Source organism: Canis aureus, chromosome 6 (assembly GCF_053574225.1).
Source record: "Canis aureus isolate CA01 chromosome 6, VMU_Caureus_v.1.0, whole genome shotgun sequence".
Taxonomy (NCBI): Eukaryota; Metazoa; Chordata; class Mammalia; order Carnivora; family Canidae; genus Canis; species Canis aureus.
Window position 1 is genome coordinate 6,439,575 of NC_135616.1, and position 25,499 is coordinate 6,465,073.

Below are 25,499 nucleotides of genomic sequence, written 5' to 3' on the forward strand. Positions count from 1 at the left end.
GAATGCCACATGAAGAATTGCATCCAGAGTCAATTTTCCTGAGTTAGGGAATGCAGTCATGTCGAATACAGCACCTATTGAGTTTTAACACCCCACAACAAGTGTTCATGCTCAGAGGTGTTTTTGTGTGCTCAATATAGCCAGATAACAACTGCTTTTAAATCCTGAGTGCCTTTCCTGTCTGTTGCTATCGCAACAAATGAAAGCAATTCAGTCTATGTTTACTGATAATTTATAAGCAAGTGCAGCAAGCGATAGGAGGAGGTACATTAGTTAATGTTTTCTGGAGTACACATCATACTTCAAAAGCCTACTCTTCCCTTACTTACTTCATGTTACCAACTGAGCAAGGAACAGTGGCCATGTAGGTGGATACCCCACTTACCCTTCCTACTTCCACCAGGTTGGTCACCATTATGATGCTTGCAGTGTTTTCATGCCACACCATCCTCCAGAAGTCATAGATGGTCTCTTGCATTGGTCCTGCAGCAAAACAGAACACAAAAGACTTCAAAAAAAATGTTTGTAAGTTTGCAACCAGAAGATTTCTGGGGCTTGCAAATGAACCTGTTAATATCCTCATTTTGATAGATGGACTTGGCTCTCCTTTCTAGTGTTGATGTAAATGAGGACTCTTCTAAAACAGCACCTATAGAAATACTGACTTTTTCATTCATGGTTGAATTTGCTCATGTCATCAAATGTATCTGCATTTGAGCTCTTTTTACTTACCCTTCTTAAACTACTGCTGTGAAAGTTACTTCTCCATCATTTAGCTATTTATCTCCATAATACTCAAGAGTGAAATTTTAAAAAATGGATAACATTATTCTTCCTGCTGACAATTGGCAGATATCCCAGGGAAATAGTATATAGAATGAAATGAGCCTCTATAGGAAAAATGGCCTTTTCTTGTTTCTAGTATTTTTCTTATTCTGTGCTATCAGATGAGTCCTTATTTTTTTTCACCTGACTTCCAAAAGTGAGAAAGAAGTTAGACTTTTAAGGCAGTTGTACTTCCTGTCACTGAACATGATCAGCATCTTGGGCTCAGCTCAGCTCTTGGGGCCTGAGTATTCAAAAGCTCTTTCTTATGGACTGGGAAAAAAAGGGAGACAGGCATGACAAAATATCATTTCTATAGGTACTAGCAGGTACAAGGAGGTGGAATATAAAATTTCTTTGAATCCAGATTTGTAAAACCCTAATCTCTACCTTATGCTCATGCATATTTGAGGGGGTAAGTGTCACAGTATAAATCTTCACAAGACAAGGAGAAATGCAAGGAAATGAGAGGAATACAATTTCAAAGGCACAAGAGTCACATGATATGTGTGCAATCATACAAATGTTCAGGCACATGCTAGGACCAGGACCCAGTCTTACTGTAGGATCTTGACATTGCAGATTACTAGATTTGAAGTTCAAATATTTGAATTTGAGATTTGCCTCTGCCTTTTAACTGGTTGTGTGATTTTAGACAAGTTAGCCACTGTGAGTTTCAGCGTCAACATCTTCCTTTATCTACATACTAATTTCAATAACACTTCTCAGGGTTTTTTGAGGATTCATGGAGTTAATGCATACTCAGGCATTTTATAAAGAGCAGAACATCTGAACAAAGAAAAGGTGTGTTTAAAGATATTTATGAGTGGTCTTTCCTTGGCTAAGGCTTAAACACTGTGCAATGTGTGGCACACCTGGAGGCCCCCTTCAATCGCCTCCCATTCCTCTTGACCAACTGTCAGCTGGTTCTTGTGTGATTTTTCTTCTCCTGCTTCACCATCAAAACCTCCTTCCCTTTTGTCCACAACACAGGCTTCTATCATTTTTCCTTTCTGCTCTGACTACATGCTCACTCTTCCTGTGAAAATTGACTCCACCTCTTGATGTCTCTGAGGCTCATCCCTTTATAGGACCATGTATACCACCTTTCACAAAGCTGTACCTGCCATTTCAGCCCATGTCCCTTGGCATGTGTGTCATTCTCCTGATACACGGGCTGAAGATTTCAATGACGCAAATCTAAGGTTAAAGAAGGGACAAGTAAACATTGGATGCTATCCATCGCTACTTTCATAGCTGGTGGAGAGGAACTTTCACTGGGTACTGAACAGCTTGTCACTTATTCACAAGAAAAAAAAATACCCTGAGTCTATCTTTGTGTAAACAGTTTTCCCAGCATGACCCCCAAACAAATGGGTGGCCCAGACACTTCCTGCTTCCTTCAGTACATACACAGATCTGTGCCACCTACTCTGAAAGTTCCAGAAAAAGTTCTGATGACAGTGGCTGTCGTGGATGACTCAGATGTTCCAGCATTATGGAAGGCATGTGCCTGCAGAAGAAAAGCTACCTCTCCCTTCTGTGCCCGACAGCAGTCACCCCAGAAATATTCCAGGCTAGGGGCAAGTTCCCAAGTGCAGTTCACTTACCCTTTCTTAGGTTTAGACTCCCATATGGTTACTTAATTCGAGCTCCCCCTGGAGGGAAACATGGCTGTTGTGCTTTACTACAATATCCTTAGTGCCTTATAGACTACCTGGGACATAGCAGGAGCTCAATGAATAAGTGAATCAGTGTGTATGTCTATGTATGACCTGTATTATTATTAACATGTATTAAAATATGTATAAATATTAAATAATGTTAATATATTTGTACAAATCCTCTCCTTGACTGATATTTCGGAGATTATCTGTAGAAGCTAGAAAGCACATTGACTTTACTCCTTTCCAGTTCATTGAAGCGGGGTGGGGGGCATCTTTTGCAAGGATCTCTTCAGAATGAGAGTGATGATCACACAGGACTCAGGGTGCTGTGACAGAACTGCTCCCAGCCAATAAGCAAGTCACTCCTGTTTCCCAGACTCAAGGTTCTGTATCTCAACTTAACTCAGCCCATTTCTTAGGTAACTAGAGTGCCATCCTGGCCTCCAGTTACTCTTCTCTACTGAGAGCCATGGTTCTCAACTGTGGCTGCATATTACAATTACTATGTAGCTTTTTAAAAATTCTGAGATCTTCTAGTGCCACCCATGTCATCGCAAAAGGCAAGATTTCATTCTTTTTGATGGTTGAGTAATACCCCATTGTGTGTGTGTGTGTGTGTGTGTGTGTGTGTATACATATCACATCTTCTTTATACATTCATCTGCTGATGAACATCTGTGCTTTTCCCATATTTTGGCTATTGTGGACATTGCTGCTATAAACATTGGGGTGCAGGTGCTCCTTCGAATCACTATGTTTGTATCCTTTGGCAAATACCTAGTAGTGCAATTGCTAGGTTGTACAGTAGCTCTATTTTTAACTTTTTGAGGAACCTGCATAGTGTTTTGCAGAGTGGCTGCACCAGCTTGGCATATGCTAAGTGAAATACTTTAGTCAGAGAAAGACAACTACCATATGATCTCACTCACATGTGGAAGTTCAGAAACAAAACAGAGGATCATAGGGGAAGGGAGAGGAAACTAAGAGAAGACAAAATAAAAAAGGTGACAAACTGTAAGAGACTCTTAACTCTAGGAAACAAACTGAAGGTTGCTGGAGGGGTGGTGATTGGGGGATGAAGTAACTGGGTGACAGGCATTATGGAGGGCAAGTGATATAATGAGCACTGGGTGTTATATGCAACTGATGAATCACTGAATTCTACCTCTGAAACTAATAATACACTATATGTTAATTAATTGAATTTAAATAAAATAAAATAAAATAAAAAAAGTTTTGAGATCCTCACCTCAAAGACTGATTTAATTGGCCTGGGGTGAGGTTAGGTCTGGGTGTGTTTCTAAATCTTTCCTGGCGGAAAACCATAGATCCATAGCATCAGGAACATTTGGCTCCACCTTCTGACCTATCAGGGGGTCTCATATGGAGATGTGACTGTGGAACCAAAGATTTGTTTGTTTTGAATCTACTGATTAGTCTAACTTTGAATACCAGCAATTTGAATCAAGGAATCCTAATTCTCTCTGATTTAGAAGGAACTTCACTCATAGAGTATCATCGAGGAACATGGCTGTACCATCTCACTAAGGGGGTGAGGCAGTTTAGGTAATTGGGTGTTGTTTTGCTTTGTTTTTTAATATTTACATAGGAAAAGATTAGAATAGAAAAATGAAGTAGGTCATTGTTCTTTTCAATGCTAAAATTAGGACAGGTATCCAGAAAAACCAAAACAGTTAAGATCTGAAAATGAATTTGAGCACAAAGATTATTCTAAGTCGATCCCAGAAGGAAACAAACAGCCATGCAAAGCGAGGGTCCCCATCTCCCCTGGTGTGCTTTTCCTTTGGTCTTCCTCATCTCTTCTTCCCTTACCTCACATGGTACGTGTCCTGTGAATATTTGAGAGCAGCCCTTTCTGACACACAGCTTGACCTTCTCCCTGACCTGGTCACTGGTGGTTCACCAACAAAACTACTCAGGGGTGGGCACTAGAGATTCTCATCTTCTTGACTAATGAGTCAAGATATTTTCATGAATGCTTATTCAAATCTTGTTTTTTGTTTTTGTTCATTTGAGGGGGGAAGAAAAGAAATGCGAAGACACCTCAATTTAAGGTTTCTAATGCAAAATTGGTCAGTCCTAGTCTTCTTTTCTCTTTTAAAGTAGTCAGATTCTACGGAATAATATATTTCAAATTATTTCCCTGAGACATGGAGAAATTATGACTCAGAGACATATGTCTTCTAACAAAATCATAAAGCAGGCCAGAGGCCAGGTAGGCTTTACTGATATCAAGAGTCACTCCCTTTGATTTGGCAGCTCCTGGTGGGGTCTAAGAGACCCCACGGCATAAGCTTACAGAAGCAGGCCTGGGACACAAGGCAGCTACCCCTGGGGACCTGCACCCTCACAGGGCTGAAATTTGGGGAGGAACACCAGGGCAGGGTCAGTATTCCTCTGCCTCTCATGTCCCTCTCCCAAAAGCTGGTGTGGCAAATGTCCTTCCCATGAGGACAGTAAAAGGTCACTGGAGAGTGCTCCCAAGCTGGACAAAGGGCTCCCAAGATGAGGAATCTACAATAGCAGACAACAGACTCTGAAAAACCTCCCTCGCTCCAGGGACGAATAGCTGTGACCCACACCCCACCGTCTGATTCCTGTAGTTTGTGGCTGGGTGGGAGTCTGAGATTACCGTGGCTGTGCCTTTACAGATGTTTGTACAACAGGCAAAAGGTTATTCTCAGCAGTCGTCCCCTCGAAGGACTAAAGCACTTGTGAAAGGTAAGGTAACGAAATTTCAATGGTATCAGGCCAATAATATATTCCATTTCCCTCAAAATAGCTGGCTTACATGGGCCTCTGCTGAGAAGAAACTGTGCTCGGGGGTCATTCTGACCACCCCCAAACCCAGAAGGAACAGCAGAGAAAAAGGTCAGGGAGGACTAGAGTGCAATAAAAAAAAAAAATTAAAGGCAATGAGAAACATAAGTGAAAAGACACTCAAGGATGGGCTCTACTGTGTTCAGATGAGTTTTCTAGTTCATGGGAAGTAAGAGATATTAAAAATCACAATTTCAGATCTTGATAGAAGACTTGTGTCTCTTCCTTTCACATTCTAATTTCTCTGTGGCATGTTTTCTGTGTTAACTAGAGCTGCTGAGAGGTCAAGGTCCTCAGCTCACAGTGGCATATTAGAGTTTTTTGAAGGGAAGAAAGATAGTACAAATTCACATTGTGATTCATGATAAATAGAATAATACCTGACTTCTTCAAGGGCACTTGCTATTTCCCAGTTCCTGTTTGAAGTATTTTATAGGTCTTATCTCATTAAGTTAAAAAATTGCAGTCCTATGTAATTTGGGCTATGGTTCTCCCCCATTTTGCTGAAAGAAGAGGGGGCCTGGGGAAGTCAGGCATGTGGCTAGTGGGCTGTAGAGCTGGGGTTGGAGGTCCAACCCACTGTGTGATGCTGCCTCTATGCCAACGTCAAAAGCATCTCAGAAGGGTCCTAGCTGACAGGTGTGTGTGTGCAGTCAGCATGATCCTGGCAAGAAGATAACAGAAGAAAACTCTTGTCAACCACCTGAAACTACCTCTTCAAACATGTGGTTGTTTTTTTTTAATCATGTTGCTTCCTACCTTTAAACCTCCCCTGGGTCCCATTGCCACAGAATCAAATCCAACTTTATGAGCATGGCCAACCCCAGCCCCTTCTCCACATCCCAATCTCTCTATGTCTTGAGCTGTAGTCACTCAGGAGCATTTCCAGAGCAGAAGCCCTCCTCCAATTGCCATCACCCCCCTCCTATACAGGCTTCAGGTCAAGCCTGCAAGTCCCTCTATCTCAGCTTGGCCCACTGAAGGTCAGCTGGTCAGGCAGGTGTTCCAAGACCTGAGCCATGGCTTCCCATTTCTTCAAACATTTACAGTCAGTTGTGATGCCAGTGTGTTTTTAATGCAGGTCTTCCTCGTTGATCTGTGAATGTGGACCTGCCCATTCAGGTCATTGGTTCTCCGTTTCTAATGGTGTTATATGTAGCTTGTTTCCCTTGTTCATACCCCCTTGCTGGCCCTTGGTGGGACTTTGAGTGTGTGGCCTGTAACTACAGGTCAGCATTCAGCTTGCTCGTGCCAGGCACTCTCAGGTATAGAAGGGACGCCAAGTGAGTTATAGAAACACATCCCCTACTCTCAAGAAGCTAGTACTTATATAAGGTAGAGATAAGTCAAGAACATATTACACTCTCATTTAAAGGGCAGTACGGTAAATATCCTGATACTTGAACTTCAAACTGAGCTAGCACAAACTGAGCTACTGAAGCTCACAAACTGAGCTTCAAACTGAGCTCAGTTTGAATGGAGATATTCCATGGGACACATGACTAGTTTTAAAATGATTCATTTCTAGACATTTAACTCTATATGGATGCTACCAGAACTCATCTCCCTGAGAAGGAGCCCCCATGCACAGCGGTCTTTCTTGCATTTCACAAAACCCTCACCCACCTCAAATACTACTAAGGGGCACCGTGCACAGTGGTCTTTCTTGCACTTCACAAAACCCTCACCCACCTCAAATACTACTAAGGGGCACTGCTCAGGTATACAACCTACAAGTCTGAAACAAAGCAACTGACTGATATATTGGCTCTGAAAACACACAGAGCTTCCTGCCTTCCTTGTCTGAAAGATATTCCTATTACAGGTAAAATCTGTTGTTAGAAATGGGGCATATATTTTTTAAATACTAGGAGAATTTTATTTGTTAAAGAATGCCATTCAAGCCTGTACTTGATCATATTAGAGACTGGGGTATTTTGATTCATGTTGAGATGCTCTGAATTCAGAACACCTGAAGCAGTAGAGGCTAGTAATACAGCTGCTGTTGCTGCTTCTTTTTACTTTTTTATTTCTATTTTATTTTATTTTTTAAAAGATTTTATTTATTTATTCATGAGAGACACACAGAAAGAGGCAGAGACACAGGCAGAGGCAGAAGGAGGCTCCATTCAGGGAGCCTGATGTGGGACTCGATCCCAGAGCCCGGGGATCACACCCTGAGCCAAAGGCAGACACTCAACCAATGAGCCACCCAGGCATCCCAACTTCTTATTTTTTTAGAGGGTGGAGGAGGGACAGAGAGGGAGAGAGAGTTTTAAGCAGAGTCCACGTCAACTGTGGAGCCTTACATGGGCTCAATCTCACCACCCTGAGATCATGACTTTAGCTGAAATCAACAGTTGCTTTACTGACTAAGTCACCCAGGTGGCCCTGGTAATGCCTATTCTTATAAATGCAAGTGGAATGTTTTGTTGGACCACTGAATTTTTCTGAATGAAACCCATGGCTGAAAGTTTCATGTGTTTTCTTTCAGGTTAGATATGCTTCAATCTGTAAAGCAGCTGAAATATGTTTATCACATATCAAATATTTATTCTAATTACATTTTATCTTAGAAAATATTTACTATTGTTTATCTGCTTTTCACAAGTAGGCCCAGTGGCTGGAAAGGTGAGTCTAGCTACTAAATGGGCAAGTCCAGAGGGAGCCGCTGAGCTCTTCTGTAGGACACACTCACGTATGTGTCCATAGTGGAGGGACCTATTTTATTTATTGAACAAAAACTCCCAAGGATCAGGACTATGTTGATAACGAATAGTAAAAAAGAGTAAATAAAGTGATGGTGCTCTACATTGATTAATGAGAGGGAAACATTCTGAATATTTTACCCTAGATATATTAATAAATGTTAAAATATTCCAAGGATGGCTCCCTGGGCATGGGGGTGTCTGGCAGAGACAACAGTGGAAATGTCCAGGCATGGAAATGTCTGGAATCCCAAAGATTGTAGCAGTGTGGATCCAGGTGAGCAGCATATGGAGTATGAGGATGGGAAGGTCAGAACGGTGGTGGGCAGCGAGACAGGCCTCCAGGTGGCCTCACACAGCTGACACACTCAGGGTCACCTAGAGGAGAGACGAGGCTCACATCTCAGTCAGACTGGGGAGACTGAGCTCCCCTGGGGGAAGTTCTGGATGAAACCGAGCAGGATTCTGGCGGCCTTGGTGCAAAGGAGCCAAGTGAGGGCCCTGGGCTGGAAAGGGGATCCGGGAAAGGGAACAACAAGGATGGTGAACAATGAACTGAGGCACAGTGATGAGCCCCTCGGGTCAGATGTGCTTTATGTGTACCCTCTCATTTATTCGCCACTGCAACTGTATAAATTTCCATTTTAAGAGGAGGAACAGCTTTAGGAGAATAAATGCCCCAGAGGCTGGGATTATAATCCAGAACAATCCAGTTGCACTTTTTAACTTTCAGAATGACCTAAGCAGACTAGGTGAGGCTTGTTAGTGAACATCAATCAGTCTTCCACTGTGCTGGGACTGGTCCTGGGTGCGGGGATCGGGGGTGGTGGTGGCAGTGTGTGGTGTGGGGACCATATTGAATGGAGGCAGCACAGGAGGAAGGAGTGGGGACACTGAGGGCACAAGGAGCTGCAGAAAACCCAGGAGTCCTTGCTCTGGGCACTGGCCTGGCTTGGGCATCGTCAAGTCCTTCAGCATCTAGTTCACCCCACTAGGACTGAAGACCACTGAAGGAAGAATACAAATGTGGAAAAAAGATGAACTTAGGATTTATGCATTTATTTTAAAGCTCTTGCTCATAAATAAAAGTGGTCCTAAATTTCTGATCCGTTATTGTTATTGTTCCTGCTGGCAATAATCGAGAATAAGTATTATAGACGTTAGTTATTCAACGTTCAGAGCATTAGATGTCCCTTCGGTGGGTTCTGAATAAGTTTTTATTACAAAACTTTATGTGATTTCTCAATGTGATACTTCCATAACACGTCTATAATTTTACATTTAGTAGCTTTTCATTTGTGCAGTAGTGAAATGTAAAAGGTAAAATATGCCACCATGTTTTATGGACTGAATCTGCCTCACGTGTCACAAAAGCGATAATGGTGACATAGACAATAGTCAAATTCTGCATTGATAATCCTTAACAGCACTTATTTGATAGGCGCATTTGCTCTCCCCTGAGGCTACTTCTGTTAAAATCATGGAATTTTTATGAGTAATTTTTGGTTTCAGCTGCAGAAATAGAAATCAAAGTTGAGATGGCTGGGTGCATGGGATGTGATATGCTCATCTGCCTGAATTGCTAAGAATACCTGCCCCCCCTCGAAATTACCATTTAAAAGAAACAATATAAATCAACTAAGAAATTAGAAGCAAACACTGAGGATTGTTTTATGGGGAGAAAAACTCGGGAATACTTTATTTAACTTAAATTCAAAAATATAGCTAGTAGCATGTTAAAACAGGATTTCTAAGGATAGCTCTTACGTGATGTACCTTCTACGTCCAGAATTACAGGGTTCAGAATGTTCACTAGTCTATTGGAACTTTCATTTAGTGACAGTAAAAGAGAAAACAGGCACTGGAGCTATAATAAAATACACCTTTTTAAAAATAGTGTCAAAAGCAATGACTTAAATAATGACATTAAATAGTGTTTTCAGCTAATAATTTTAGTGGTTCGCACACAAAGATAAATCCCTTCTTACCAGGGAGTAGGCTTTCCCACTGTGAGTCTCTTCCCTTTGCCCGGCCCACTCAGGTTATCAGCTACCTGCCAATTACCCTGTTTCTTCTAAATTGGCTCACAGGTGTGTGTTCTTCTTATAACCTAAAACCAGGCATACACTTCCTGCCATATTCATGAGTAACGGTTCCCCTCAAACACATAATCCACATGTTGATGTTTACACTTCACTCATACCATTCCCTAAAATTGTCCTTTCAGGCTGAAATAACAAAGTGTGCCAACATTGACAGTGCAAATATCCGTGGCTTTCCCTAGATGATTAGTTTCAGGGAATGTTGGTTTCCAGTTGCATTACTAGAACATATGCAATCCTGATTGGATACCAAAAGGTCATGTCAGATCTAATTAAGAGAATATTGGTACAAACCAAACACTAATGCACAAGCTGCACACAGATTCTAAAACAGGCTGGGAAGCTTCTCTCTCTGGCATGAGTCACAACCCCTCAAACATTATCTTTTTTTGTTGTTGCTGTTGTTAATAATGTGTCTTTTGTCTTATTCAGTTATTCAATTAAAGTAGTTAGAAAATATTTAAAAACAAAGATGATCAAGAGAGAGAATGAGGCAGAGACACAGGCAGAGGGAGAAGCAGGCTCCATGCGGGGGAGCTTGATGGGGACTCGATCCCAGAATCATACCGAGTGGAAGGTGAGCACTCAACCGCTGAGCCACCCAGGCGTCCCATCTTTTGCTATGTCTTAATAAAGATACACTTTTTTTTTTAAAAAATAAAGATACACTTAATCAATACCTATTTTCTGCCTAAGAAATATAAGGCACTTGGTATTTTAAAATTTTAATCTCGGGGATCCCTGGGTGGCTCGGTGGTTTGGCGCCTGCCTTTGGCCCAGGGTGTGGTCCTGGGGTCCGGGGATCAGGTCCTGCGTCCGTCTCCCTGCATGGAGCCTGCTTCTCTCTCTGCCTGTGTCTCTGCCTCTTTCTCTCTCTCTATGTCTATCATGAATAAGTGAATAAACTCTTAAAAAAAATAAAAAAAATAAAATTTGGGTATCCCGCATGGCTCAACGGTTTGGCGCTGCCTTCGGTCCAGGGCGTGATCCTGGAGACCTGGGATCGAGTCCCACGTCGGGCTCCCTGCATGGAGCCTGCTTCTCCCTCTGCCTGTGTCTCTGCCTCTCTCTCTCTGTCTCTCATGAATAAATAAATAAAATCTTTTAAAAAATAAAATAAAATTTTAATCTCTCCTTTCCCATTTTTCATATTCATATTGTCTAGTACCTTAGTTCCAATGTGAGTTCATCCAACCTCGATAAGTCATTATTATAATTCCTTTCTGTTATAAATTTTTATATACCTTCATCCTTTTTATTCTGGTTTTCTCTAATTTACCTTTGCTAGGATAAAGTTCCTGCATTTTCACACCACTGTTTTTTTTATTATTAAAGATTTTGTTTATTTATTCATGAGAGACAGAGAGAGACAGAGAGAGACAGGCAGAGACATAGGCAGAGGGAGAAGCAGGCTCCATGCAGGGAGCCCGATGCATGACTCAATCCCAGGCCTCCGGGATCACACCCTGAGCCTAAGGTAGAAGCTCAACCACTGAGCCACCCCAACGTCCCTTCACACCACTCTTAACTGTGTCTCAAGTCACAGCAAAAATAAAGGAGCATCTTTTTAGAAAAAGTAAACTGAAAACAAAATGAGTCAAGTATTCTGAGTACTTTCTTCCTTTCCCCTACCAGGAATTTTAAGACTTTTAAACAAGGAAACGAAAATAGTGACTCTGAGACCTAAGTTTGTCATAATATTTTTAGAAGTTTTCTTTCTCCTTAAACAAAAGCTACATGTGTTAAGGTTAATTTAAATAAAGCATTTAAAAATAAAATCTGTAAGATCAGCTAAGGGAGCCTTCAAACAAGTTATTGCTGACATGGAAACACATATATTTAACCGTTTAGATATATTAGTGTAGTAATAAGATCGCAAATAAAGATGAAAAAATAAAAAGCCATTTAAAAAGTAACTCCGGTGGCTCTCATACCACATATGCCATATGATGACTTAAATTACAATCATAGGTTTTGTTTAAAGGAAAAATGCCAACATATTTTTATCTATAAAAATGTTGGCACACAAACTCAAAACTAAAAAAAACTAAAAAGTTTTTTGAAAGTAGTATAAATTTTCCTTTAAGAAAATTTAGAAAAAAAATCTATTTGTCATACAGAAACAGAATGAGGTGATCTGATTGTGTTGCTAGGAAATTTGTTTTGGAAACTTGTTAATAAATTACTGGCAAAGAATTTTAATATTCTGTTTGCTTTCCCCTGTGTGAGTAGTGAGGCTTTGGGTGTGGGTCAGGGTAGGAGCCACCTTCAACTCAAAGCCAAGGGCACAATTACTCACAAGTGTAGGGTCTACATTTTCTTGCCTACATGTAAATAGTTCATGGGGTATCTGCATATTTTTTTTTAAAGATTTATTAATTTATTTATTCATGATAGACATTGAGAGAGAGGGAGAGAGAGAGAGAGGCAGAGACACAGGCAGAAGGAGAAGCAGGCTCCATGCCGGGAGCCCGATGCAGGACTTGATCCTGGGACTCCAGGATCATGCCCTGGGCCAAAGGCAAGCGCCAAACCGCTGAGCCACCCAGGGATCCCCTGCATATATTTTTTTAAAGAACATAACCGGTTATGAAACAGTTACATAATTTTAAAAAGAACAATAATTTTTAAACTCATTGTGCACCGACTTGACTGTGGTCCTTTTCCTTATCTGACATGCAGTGCTTGGGGGACACCTGCATTTTCTGGGCCTCTGCTGTGTGGAATGGATTTCAGAAGTGGTCTGAAGGAATTTCTTTTGGTTCAGTGTAACTAACCACTTTCAGGCATCTGGTCAACCTCTAGCCAAGTGGAAGGTGGTTCCTGGTACCTGCCTAGTTAACCCCAGCCAACACGTATAGGTTGAAGAAGGAGCCCAAGAGCACACGTTTCCCTTTATTCCCTACTCTGCAACTCTGTCATTATTATTCTCTTTCCTCCAAGATCATTTCTCAGCCCTGTTTGTTATCCAGTGGCTTCTTAGCCTTCCAATACTCCTCTCTAAGATATCCTTGTATATTCTTATCTCAGAAATTGGTCTGGACAAAGCTTATTGTGAAGAAACTTGTCTGGCCTTTGGAATTAGTGGTTTTTACTTCCGTGTAATCTGACCCCTTGTGTGCTTCAGGGAAGCCTTCAGAACACCAAGACTGGTGCCCTTTGCTGCTATCAGAGCTGCTCAATTTCTGCAAGACTTCAAAAATGGAAGAAAAAATAGATTTCTCCAAGCTTTTTATGTAGCTTATTGTCTTTCTAACCCACGTCTGTCCTTTGTTTCAAAATGATGATAATCTTTGTACTTTGAGGAGGATGCAGGATATTGGTGAAAAAGTAAGTGGTTCCTTTTGCTACATCCTTCTGGAAAGAAGCATAAACAGTATAGAATTATTAATTTTTGTGAAAACTATATGGATATACACTGTACCTGCATTAAAGCCTGAACTGCCTACGTGTTACTAAAAGTATATCTTTTGGTATCCACATGAGGATAATGATAAGAATTGCAGCTAATATTTATTGAGTAGTTGCCTGCAGAGCTGGCATCTGAGCCGAAACAGTCTAACTCTGGAATCCACTCTCTTTAGCCTTTCTTCTCCATTGCCACTTGGAGGGGAAGTCTTATCTTAGCCCCTGACATAAAAAAAAAAATATTTCTATATGGAAAGAATTTTGGGACCCCAGTTTCAAAGATTTGATCGTGGCCATGTTGCATAAGCAAAGCAGTATGTGTGGGTAAACCCAGCAGTGGGGTGATACTTAGCATGACCTGCACTTGGAACTGAAATGTTCCAAAGCATTTCTGGAAACCCCATCTACCTCAATGAACTATTATTTGGATTTTGCTATTTGTGGACTATATTCAACCCTCCTCGAGAATCATGCCTCCCTAGCAGTTACATAAACATTTTCAGCTTGCCGTGAATGGGAAGGCAAAGGCTGCTATTATTTCTGATGTGGAAAGCTGAATGATAAAGGCAGACAAATCAGAATTGAGTGACGGGGGTAAAGATTAGGCCTCCAAAGAGAAACTCTTGAATAGAAAAGAATGAAAGGTTGGTAGGCAGCGTGTGGCAATAATCTGCTCTACCCTGTGGAGAGAGAGGCCCTGCTACTGGAGGGACCTATGGTTCTTGATCCCTGGGAGGGGTTGTATGGCAATATTGCCTGAAGAGCTGGGAAGAGGCGCATGAGAAAGTGTTTGTAGCCTCAGATGGGAGGAACATGACAGATGTTCACACCACAAGAGCCTCTTGCTGGCTGAGTCACAGAGCATTCATCAGGCCTGTCTCTAAAGAGAACCCTCATAAACTCATCTTGAGTACTTGTTCATGCTGTAAAGAGGGGACCAGAGAGAAGGCAATCAAGGAGAAAAAAAGAAGAATGGCAGCCTTCAGAATGGAGGGGTTTGGTGACCCAAGGGATCTGGCTGCCTTCTGTCAAGGAGAAATAAAGCAAAGGGAAAAACCTATATTCACATGCTTCAGGGGCCACTGCCAGAGAAATAAAAGCTTCCATTAGTCTCTCTATTCTTTAATTAAGCTTTTCTCAGTATACAAGTGGGATCTTCTTTTATTTAGGAAAAAAGAGAATAAATCTAATAAATGAGTAAAATAGAGATAAGTTAATTCCCTAGACATTCCTCAGTGTAGGCAACCTCGATTTTTCAACAGCAGCATGGGGCACTGCATCAGAGAATTTCCACAAGCATGTTTTGGAGTAAGAAGGCCAGGCACAAAAGTAACTTCCAATGGCCAGAAACTTCCTAACTTGTCTGCCGCAAACTTGTTGAAAACCGAGTCAGTGTGTGATAAAGGAACCTGATCACCAGAGTCAGGAAAATGGCTCTGGACCTGCCCTGGGTCTCACTTTTCCACTTGCTAAGGAATATGAGCAAGGGAGAGAAATAGCCTATAGTAGTTCCCAGATCTGGTCTTCCTGCAAAATCAAATTAGTTCTGGTTGTTTATATCTACAACAGCACCATAGAGTTCCGGAGGTAAGTGCTGTATTCCCAACCCCGTCTGAGCCAGACACCTGGTAGGTTCACAGAAATATTTGTTCAGTTTTGGATGAATTAGGTCTGAGAGCAATGTCTTTGCTTTGAAAAAGTCCACTATGTTGCAGGTTCCAGAAGCCAGCACCGGGGCCTGTGGCTCTGGGTATTCAGCTACAGCTCTCTATTCTTTCAAAGGGCCGAACCCAGAAGGAAGATGTGACCTCATACTTTTCCTCGATTGGACAAAAGACCCCTCAGGAGATTGGAAACACATTAGGTTGGACACTGCATGCAATCTCTGAAAATATTCATGAATGTTAATCCATACAGTTTGCAAATACTTTTGTATACATGACCCATTTGAACTATATGGATGAAAGTCACTTAAATCAATTTGTGAGTTTAGTTCCCACTGTTTCAATGACAAAACAGGGGAGTTGGACTTCAAGACGTTTAAAGTTTCTACCGGTTTGAAAAGATTCTAGGATTTTCCACTTCAAATGAGGAATACCAGTAAATTATTCTTACAGATTCAAAAAGCATTTTAAAACAATCTAAAACCAGGTGCCTGCTTGACAGCAGCATCGTTTGTTTTCAAATTATTCTGTGTTGGTTTAGATTCCATTACTCGAGGGACATGCTTCTGCAATGGCATCTGTAACAATAGGGGTGGATGCCACCTACTGCAATCTATTTTTGGTTTCATCTTTTAATTTGCAACCTGTCTTTAAACATTCTCACTACTAATGAGCAGGTTTATTAAGAGCAGAGGGTGAGCAATGTCTGTGATCTGACCTGTTGGCTAATTGGCCAGTCTCTGTTGAAATTAATCTGGTGAAGAAAAATTATGGTTTCAAAGTAAGTTTGTGGGTAAGCTGTTAATTGCAATTGTTCATTCTTCCTGGAAAACTGTACAGGGAGAGGTAACGTGCAGTGTGCTCCGCATGGAGAGTTTGGCACTGGGCATATGTAATATGTGGACTTCATGAGGGGTCACTGTTTGGCTGGGTGTAAATGACACTTCCTCAAAGCTTCCCTATTCAAATTGAAAAACTAGAGAATACTCCACTTTACCAGGCAAGGAGTTTATTTTTTTTATTTTTTATTTTTTCCAGGCAAGGAGTTTAAATCAACCTCAAAGATGATACAATAAGTGAATCCAAACATAGTCTACAATCCATTGGCAATATGAGGACAATGTAGTTGGGAAGAAATGTCAGCTACTGTACTTGTACACACTGGTATTCGAGTGAATAAAAACAAAAGTTGTTTACTGAAGGCTTAGCTTTTGATTAAAACTTTTTTTCTTCCAATTCTACTGAGAAATAATTTCAAGGGTTCATCTCCATCTGGAGGCCAGAATGCAAGAGACAAAAGCTTCTTCACAGAGTATGTAGAACTTGTATTTACACTGACAAGTCTCTGCTCCAAGCGTGACTTGCCGAGGAGAGTTAAGTGTACCTATTCTAAGCACCATTATTTACTGCTTCAGAGGCCAGAGGGAGAATCTGGAGCTAAGAAAATATAAGCCACATTTATCTTTCTGAAAATCCTTATGAAAAATGTTCATACCACAGGGAATATGTGGAAGACAGGAAGAAGGAAACTAGATCAAGAGCAAACGGAAGAAAGTCACTCTAGCAAAATTTCAACTGTAGCTGACAATTGGGAGGTGTGTGTGCTATAAAACTTCACTGCCCAGGTTTTTGTTATTTTCATGTTAAAAGTTTGCTTCTGGCTCAAGATCTCTGGAGGACATTTATTTTCAGGCTTCTCTTTTTCTCTTTTCCAAATTATCAATAAATAATAATTATGGACAAATAAAATTGATTATATACAGTGTATAGGGGAGGGGGAATATGCACAAGTAGGATCTGGGCAGAGATAAGCTAGAGCGTTTAATAGGATGGGTTATCTCCAAAACCAGTGCCTTGATCGGCTGGCACATTAGAAGAAAAAGTGCTCGTAAGAATAGGAGTTGACTAGCTTTAACTCAGAAAAGAAATAGTTGCAGAAGTTGGAGATCACGATCCCCAAATCCACTCAGGTGAGTAGATGCTGTGTCAGGCCAGTGCGAGATGTCCTTTATGTTTGGTTGGAACGTTCTATTGCCTAACTGGTGTCTGGCACAAAGGTCACCCCAATGCGTTCATGTATCCATTTCTTCCCTCACTCACTCATTCTTGTAATCTCACTGGGCATCTGCTTCGTGCCAGCTCTCCACAGGCAGTGGGTACGGACCTGTTGAATTAGTAAATGAACTCTGGGGCCCTTCTGATGCCAGAACATGAAGTCACCTTCTGCCAAGGCATCTTCCTCTTTAGCTGGCCCGCAATGCAGGGTGTCCTTGCCAGGCAGAAGGCAGTCCTGCCTGGCACACAGTAATATTTCTCATAGTAAATAACTATCTGGTAGTTGGTTTTCTTTATCAGCCCCAGTATGACTGCATCCAGAAACATGACACTGGGCAGCCAGAGTTTCTGTGAACAGAGGACGTGCTAACTTCAGATTGTTGAAATCTACATATTTAATTCTTCTTGAGGACAGGTGCCTCTTGACATCGATTTTGTCATTTATTTTGGGGGGAGGTATTGTGCTAATTTGACAGGCCAGGCTACCCCACTGGAATCCTGACCTCAGCCTTGATCTTGCTGCCTTGTCAGCATTAGCTCCCCAGACTGGCGGGTCTCTAAACAGGTGCCCAAGGTCTGCTGGGGAGGAAGACTCTGGAATTGTAGTGTCATATTTCAGGACACCTAAGACAATTTTAATTAAGAGGTATTTTCAGATATGACTATATCATAGAGAATTTGTTTTTTGAGGGGAGCACGATCATAACTTAGAAGGAAGGGACTGGATTTTGAAAGGCGAGCTTCAGTACAGGAGAAAGAGCACAAGCCCTGCGCCTCTTATCCAGGGTGAGAATCACAGGGAATCATGCAGCACTAGACACGAAAAGGCGGAAAAGCATCTAGAACCTTTGTGGGCGCATTGTAGACACTCAACTACATGTTGGTTTTGTTTTCAACCCCTGTTTCTCCCCAGGGCCCTCTTTCTTCCATCTATGAAATAGACAAGTAATACCCAAATTAGTCAGAGGATAGAAAATTAATTATACTAAAAAGTCTAGCACTCAACAGGCACTTAATGTTTATTGAATCAATGGACAAGTTAAAATGCTGAGTTTCAAAAAGAAGCATATTATAGCAGGCAAAACTACAAATACAGAAAGAAAATATATTTATCGCTTTTTATTGCATGAGAAGGAACATCCTTAAAAATCAACCGTTTTGACACTATATTTAATTTTAGAAAACAGATTTCGGTTGTATGCAACTTAGATTATTGGATAAAAGTGACAACTGCCTTGCTGTCATTATTGTTGTCTGAATCATTTTTGTGTACCCCAGATTTTTGTTTGTGGTTACTCTCTGTTACCTTTGTTTCCAGTTTTCTCTGCAGGATAATTCCATACTAACCCATCTTCTTAAAGTACTGTTTTCACCACCACTCAGAAACACCCATCCTCTCCCCTCGCTGCCCTTCTTCCTTTCATTAAATAACACTCCACTCACAGCCTTTATACCAATGTCCTCACCTTCCCCATCAGGCTTTCTTACCCCTGTAACTCAGGGCTTTTTTTTTTTTTAATCTAGGGTATATATATATATTATATATATATATATATATATGTACATATATATATTATATACATATAATATATATATAATTTTTTAAAGATTTTATTTATTTATTCATGAGACACAGGGAGAGGCAGAGACACAGGCAGAGGGAGAAGCAGGCTCTATGCAGGGAGCCTGATGTGGGACTCGATCCCAGGATCCTGGGATCATGACCTGAGCTGAAGGCAGATGCCCAACCACTGAGCCACCCAGGTGTCCCCTGGGGCATAGAGATTTTTCAGGCTAGATTTTATTGTCTGTGAATGCCTGAATGCCTATATCAAATTGTGTGTCTGTGTGAGTTTTTCCCGAGAGAAGATCAGCAAGCCACTGAGAAGGCCCAAGATGCCTTGGAGGTGAAGACCCTTCCTATCTCAGACCCTTCCTGCTTACACCCTCTACCTGGGCTCCTTGCTCTTCTCTGACCTGGCCAGGCATCCTGTTCATCCCATCCTCCATCCTCTGACACAGGAACCCTCCTTCAAGGCTTGCTGAAGACCTGCCGTCTGCACTCACACCACTGATGCCCTTGACCCCTTTCCTGGCTCCCAGAAATCGCAGTCAAGTGCTGGCACACCACCACATGACTGTGACATGCCCTCTGGATTTCCTGATGCCTGTGGGCTCCCCTGAAGGAAGGACAGGCAAGTTCCTCTCGTAGGAACCTCCTGTATTTGGGTACACCTCCAGCCCACAGATGAGTGGGACTAAAAGGGCTGAGTGCCAAGCAGGCTGTGTCCATCTCAGACTGACCTTCCTCAACTAGCAGATGGCATCATTTCTGACTTTTCTATAGCAGGACTTTTGAAGTCAGTTTCTTTCTTTCTTTTTTCAGATTTTATTTATTTATTCATGAGAGACACACAGAGAGAGGTAGAGACACAGGCAGAGGGAGAAGCAGGCTCTCTGCAGGGAGCCTGATGTGGGACTCGATCCCAGGACCCCAGGATCACGCCCTGAGCCAAAGGCAGATGCTCAGCCATGGAGCCACTCTGGCGTCCCCTGAAATCCATTTCAAAAAGAAAACCAAACAATGGTAAAAACAATATTTCTTCAGGCCCCCATCATTTGCATACTACGTGGCTGGCAGGTGTTCCCGGAGTCATTTTGGGGGAGCGGTTCTAAATGTGTGCAGCTTCCTCTAGCTCATGGCCCACACTGTGGTCTCCATGGGGTAGCTTTTGATTGTGAGATACGATCGGTTCTGGGCAACCCTATCCACCTGCGTACTCATCTGCCCCTCACTGTGCGCCCTGCTTTTGAAATCCCCACTCTGAGTACAGACATGCAGTTAACAGACAGGACTTCCTCTTCTTTGATTCCTGGTGTGCCAAATCATAAATCCTGAATGCTACAGTTGTATTAACGGCTGGTCAGGCAGATATGATGAAGTGAGTACGGTCACTGATATATTAGCTGCAGACAGAAAACAATTAAACGGAGCGGGGGGGGGTGGGGGGCAGGAAGAAAATACTATAAAAGCCACAGATCAGGCTTGATTGCAGTCCCTTCAGTCTGTAGAACCATTACCGTTACCCTCAAAGGTCAAAATTAGTTACTGGTACAAAAATCAATAAAGTTGAGGTGAGGGAGGAAGAGATCGAAGAGATAAATTCATGACATGTCTTCTGGATTGAAGGGACTTGGTGAAAATCTACGTATTTTAAGCTCTTGGGGATAAAACTGGTTGTCAGTAAATTGGATTGTTCATGTAGTTTCATGGGTTCCTGCTACGAATAGGGTTTAAAGAATTAGATCAGTGCACACTAGGAAAGAAAAAGAGCAAGGAGAGATTTTAAAATTGCACCTGCTTTATTACCCCTTTTGCTGAATTCTTAGACGTTTGTGTGTTTTGCTTTTTTTTGTTTTGTTTTGTTTTGTTTTTTGTTTTTTACGAAGGCCAATTACTGCGTAGGATCAGAAGTCCTCTGGCAGGCTAAGGCTATCAGGTACGTTGTGTTTGTGTAATATACTAGAAAAGAGATTCTAACTTTTCAACCCAGACATCATGGTCGGAATGCATTACTCTTAACATGATGTGTACTGTCATGATTGAATGTTATACTAAAAAGATCTGCTCATTTCTGGGGTGCCTGGGTGGCTCAGTTGGTTGAGCATCTGACTCTTGATTTCAGCTCAGGTCATGATCTCAGCATCCTGGGATCGAGCCCCGCATGGGGCTCCATGCTTAGTGGAGGGTCTGCTTCTCTCCCTCTCCCTCTGTCCTCTGCCCCCACCCTGCTCACACTCTCTTTCTCTCTCTAGAAAATAAATACATAAATCATAAGCAAAAGTATGCTCATTTCTGCCCCTCTGCCTGCACCAACAGCAGTGACGTAAGTACTGCCAGTTTTGAAAGTGCAATCCCGCTCCGGGAAAGGTGCCATGCTCTGGCAAACAGGACATTATATAGCATCCTTCTCCATTAAGGGCACATGGGTGGCCTACTGCAAAGTGATTACATTTGCCATTTCTTAGCTGCCAACAAATGTATTTACTCATTAACACTCAATAGGTTGAATGCTCCCAGAGAGGACTACTGAGCAATTAAGTATGATTCAGATGAATTCTGAAGACACCAGAAAGTGACTTCTCTAACGGCAGTTTTGTTTTCAAAGCATTATCTCCCTCTGGGAGAGAGGGCAGAGAGGAGGAGCAATGGAATGCCAGGTGAGAGGCTGCACATAGGCCTTTGGGGGTTTTAATCTCTACTTTGGTTTTTTTTTTTTGAATTTTTATTTATTTATCATAGTCACAGAGAGAGAGAGAGAGGCAGAGACACAGGCAGAGGGAGAGGCAGGCTCCATGCACTGGGAGCCCGATGTGGGATTCGATCCTGGGTCTCCAGGATCGCGCCCTGGGCCAAAGGCAGGCGCCAAACCGCTGCGCCACCTAGGGATCCCTAATCTCTACTTTGGTTGGCTGTTCAGTCACATTAAACTAGAGATGTCCTCAATTTTGAAAATTCAAATAAGATTTAACTACAGTCATGTTATTAATAAAAACATGGGTTGATAATTAAGAACTCACTAGTATTTTGTGTATTTTATCTTCAAATTTTCACATATATTTATAAAACTGCTAATTCCAAATTATCATCAAATTTACTAAATCAGATCTGTTATGACTCTTACTGTAGAATATTCTGAAATCCATTAGCAGGGTTTTAAGGAACTAACAAAGAGATCCTTTATTTATTATTATTATTATTTTTTTTTTCAGAGAGATCCTTTAAAAGCATCGATTGATTCAGTTTGGAAGCAGCAGGGTATAGGAGAAGGCAAAAAGGATTGGACTCAGAGGCCCTGGACACATGTCCTTGTTTTGTCCCATCAGGTAGGAGTTTGCACCAGATGCTTGCTCTCTGAAGACCTTAGCAACTCCTCTAAGGATTTGCTTCCTGTCAGGTTCAAGCAGGGCATGCTCCATGCGACCTTTCTTCTGACTAGCCAAGTGACCTTGGAAGGAGCCATTACTGACTTCATTTCAGTTGGGGAAACATACTGGAGGTTAAGTAGGTCACCTAAACCCAGGTGTAGAATCATAATTGGTGACACGAGATTGTGGACTCTATGTATGGTGCCTCCCAGGTTCTGGCTGAGGCTATTAGGGTTGGGAGGACAGAGCCCCACAGTGGCTTCATTCCAGCCATACTTAGAACTTTTCTATGGCAGGGCTCTGCTGTCCAAAACTACCAGTAGGGAGTAGCCAAATGAAGCTATTTAAAAATCAACACTAAAATCTAAAATTCAGTTCTTCATTCACAGTAGATACTAGTATCTACTAGTGGCTACCATATTGCCCAGTACAGATATGGAAGATTTCCACCATTACAGAAATTTCTACTGGATAGTGATGTTCTATGTGTTGGCATTCTGCTCACTGACTACAACCTATGATTCATTAACTGAACCTGATCCTTTAGCTACTTCTCTCTTCTCGTGGTCCATCAAACACCTCCAACTATCCTGCCTCTAAGCCTACATTTTCTAGCCATGATTTTCTTGGTATCCTTTATTTTCTTGCTCCTTGCTCCCCTTTGATCCTTTAGCTACTTCTCTCTTCTCGTGGTCCATCAAACACCTCCAACTATCCTGCCTCTAAGCCTACATTTTCTAGCCATGATTTTCTTGGTATCCTTTATTTTCTTGCTCCTTGCTCCCCTGTCAATCCCTAATCATTGGCAATTCATATCCTTTTGATTTCCCTGCTCCTGTTTTTGGGGTATCATGCAATACTGGAAACAATGGTAAAATAATATAATGAAGAGAATGCATGCTCTCAACCCTAACTGGGTCCTCCCTGCTTCTCAGCATTTCTTCAGCTCATCCAACATAATGCACAAACACATCCCTTATGATGAAATTTTCCCAATACCTCAGACCTCTCATAGTCCTCATTTTCCCTAGATGGCCCACCTCACAGTCAGTGTCTCAGGAAGATGATAAAAGCTGTGGCCCCTACATGTTCCTCTAGGTTTCCTGTCTCCTTTAGCCAAGGCAATCCACCATCTACTTTCCACCCAGGAGCACTAATATCCTGCTTTCGGATCTTGCTCGTGATGTCTCTGCCATTCAGAAGTTCTCCTCTCAAGCCCACCGCTGCCACAAAGCAGTTTTTGGATCATCCCATCTGAAAGCAACTTGTGTTTTCTCCAAGTTTTCCTAACATTTTCTCTGCACCTCTCCCACAAATTTCTAACTGGTTAGTGTTGCTTATAATAATGGACCTTTCCCACTAACCACAATGTGAGAGGGGGTGCTTGATGGATTCAGCCGCATACCTGGCAGCAACTAGCACAGGTCTTTGTATAGACAGCAGTCAGCATATATTTATTTAGTGAATATCTATGTACCTATTTATGAGGATATAGGCTTAATTCCTAAGGTAGACAGACTTAATTCAATAATGAATTGATGAATACACTTCTTCTAACGATCACAACACGAAGTTCTAACTAAATGATTGCGTTACCAGACCTTCCGACAGGAAAACAAAGCGGGGATGGGGGGGCGGGCGGGCGTGTATTGATGACAAGATCGGCAATAAACAGGACTGTGACAGTGGGGAATATCATTCTCGGGGGGGGGGGGGTGACACACGACAAAGTGATAGAGAGGGGGCAAACAACCAAACAAAGACATCAAAGCTGTAATAGACTTACCTTGGGTAGCAATATAATGATTGGGTCGATGATAACCCTAAAAATAAATGAGAAAGAATATTTGACCAACTTGAAATCGATAAGCAGCATAGAAGTCACACACTAAGTCTGCCACAATAAATGCACATACAAATACCAACAATTGCATTAGTGGGAACTTAAATGACCAGATCCAGCACCAGAATTCCTTATGAAAAGCACCGGTGCATCAAACATCACAGTTTTGCTGCTTATACAGGTGGTGGGAGTAACTTAATCATACACTGGCTATGAGATGATGGGTGAGCAATAAATACTAACAGCTTATGGTCTCTGAAATAACATGAGCACGACTCTTATTAGATCGCGAACAGGCTGGGGATGTGCAATAGGATTTCATTTGTGTTTAGGATGTCACTGGCAACATGCCAAGGCGTTAACACATATTCTGTTCTACAGGTATAGGCAGTTCCATCAATAGTAATACTGAACATCATTCTTAAACACTGTTAACTCCATGGCATGCTGCTCTAGCTATGGCCAGAAATTCTGCAAGGCTCCTTCCTTTTATCATGACCCTGTGAGAAGAAAAGAATGAAAGAAGAAAACTGAGACCAAAGAAAGAAAGGAACAAAGAACCCTGAAGGATCAATATCTGGGAAAGAGAAAACCAATGTAGAGAAAATTACATGCAGGTAACAGAATATCAACATGGACCTTAATACTTTCCATTTCCGTTGCCTGAGATGACCCAATATACTGTGCCCAAAGCCAGATGGGAAACAGGAAAAACTTGGAGAGGAAATACAGATTTCTCAGACAATTTAAATGCATATGCTAGATTTTTTTTTTCTCTTAGGAACAAGTCATTGATAATGAATAGCAAAAGCAAACACATTCTTTTATGCAACTGATCTGCTGTGGGTCTCAAATATGGACTCTTTTGACAGATATTAAATAGGATTATTAAATGCTCACTCATCCCTTGCCAGCTGACAAGCTCCACAAAGCAAGACCCTGTCTGACGTACAGCTCCATGTGTCAGTCCTAGCAAGGCTAGGAGATAGGAGGAACTCAATTTACAAGATAGAAATAATCCACACAGTCCATGAATGACCTGTGCTGCTAAATGCAGTGGTCATTTTTCAGTTTTCATCTCTGTGACCTATCTCCACCTACTTAACATGATTAATCCCCATTGAAATACTTTCTTCTTTGGCTTCTAGGATATGATCCTGGTTGTCTCCCTCTCCCTCCCTGGTTTGTCCCCCTCATTGATTTGCTCACTCTTCCTCTTCGCCTTGATGTTGATGTTGGAGTGTTCAGTTCTTGGACTCTTTTGTCACCTACATGGACTCCCTTGGTGATCTCATCTGGCTCCGTGGCCTCAGTGCCATCTGTATACTGATGGGTTCTGTATCCTCACTTCCAGCCTGGGCCTTTCCCCTCAAAATCCCCATGTGGTTATCAATTTCCTCTTTAGCACTTCCACTTGGATATCTAACATATACTTAAGGATTAACATATGTAAAAGT

General features: G+C 41.8%; 1 protein-coding gene across 6 annotated transcripts in view; it reads right to left on the reverse strand.

The window, feature by feature from the left end:
- The window catches only part of PTPRM (protein tyrosine phosphatase receptor type M), a 773,521-nt gene that overhangs the window by 56,515 nt on the left and 691,507 nt on the right, over nucleotides 1-25,499 (reverse strand). For all 6 annotated transcript variants that reach the window (XM_077900010.1, XM_077900009.1, XM_077900008.1 and 3 more), the window contains 2 exons: nucleotides 23,986-24,022; nucleotides 386-483 (listed from right to left, as the gene is read on the reverse strand). In XM_077900010.1, the coding sequence (XP_077756136.1) occupies nucleotides 386-483; nucleotides 23,986-24,022 (135 nt within the window). The remainder of the gene's footprint in view (nucleotides 1-385; nucleotides 484-23,985; nucleotides 24,023-25,499) is intronic.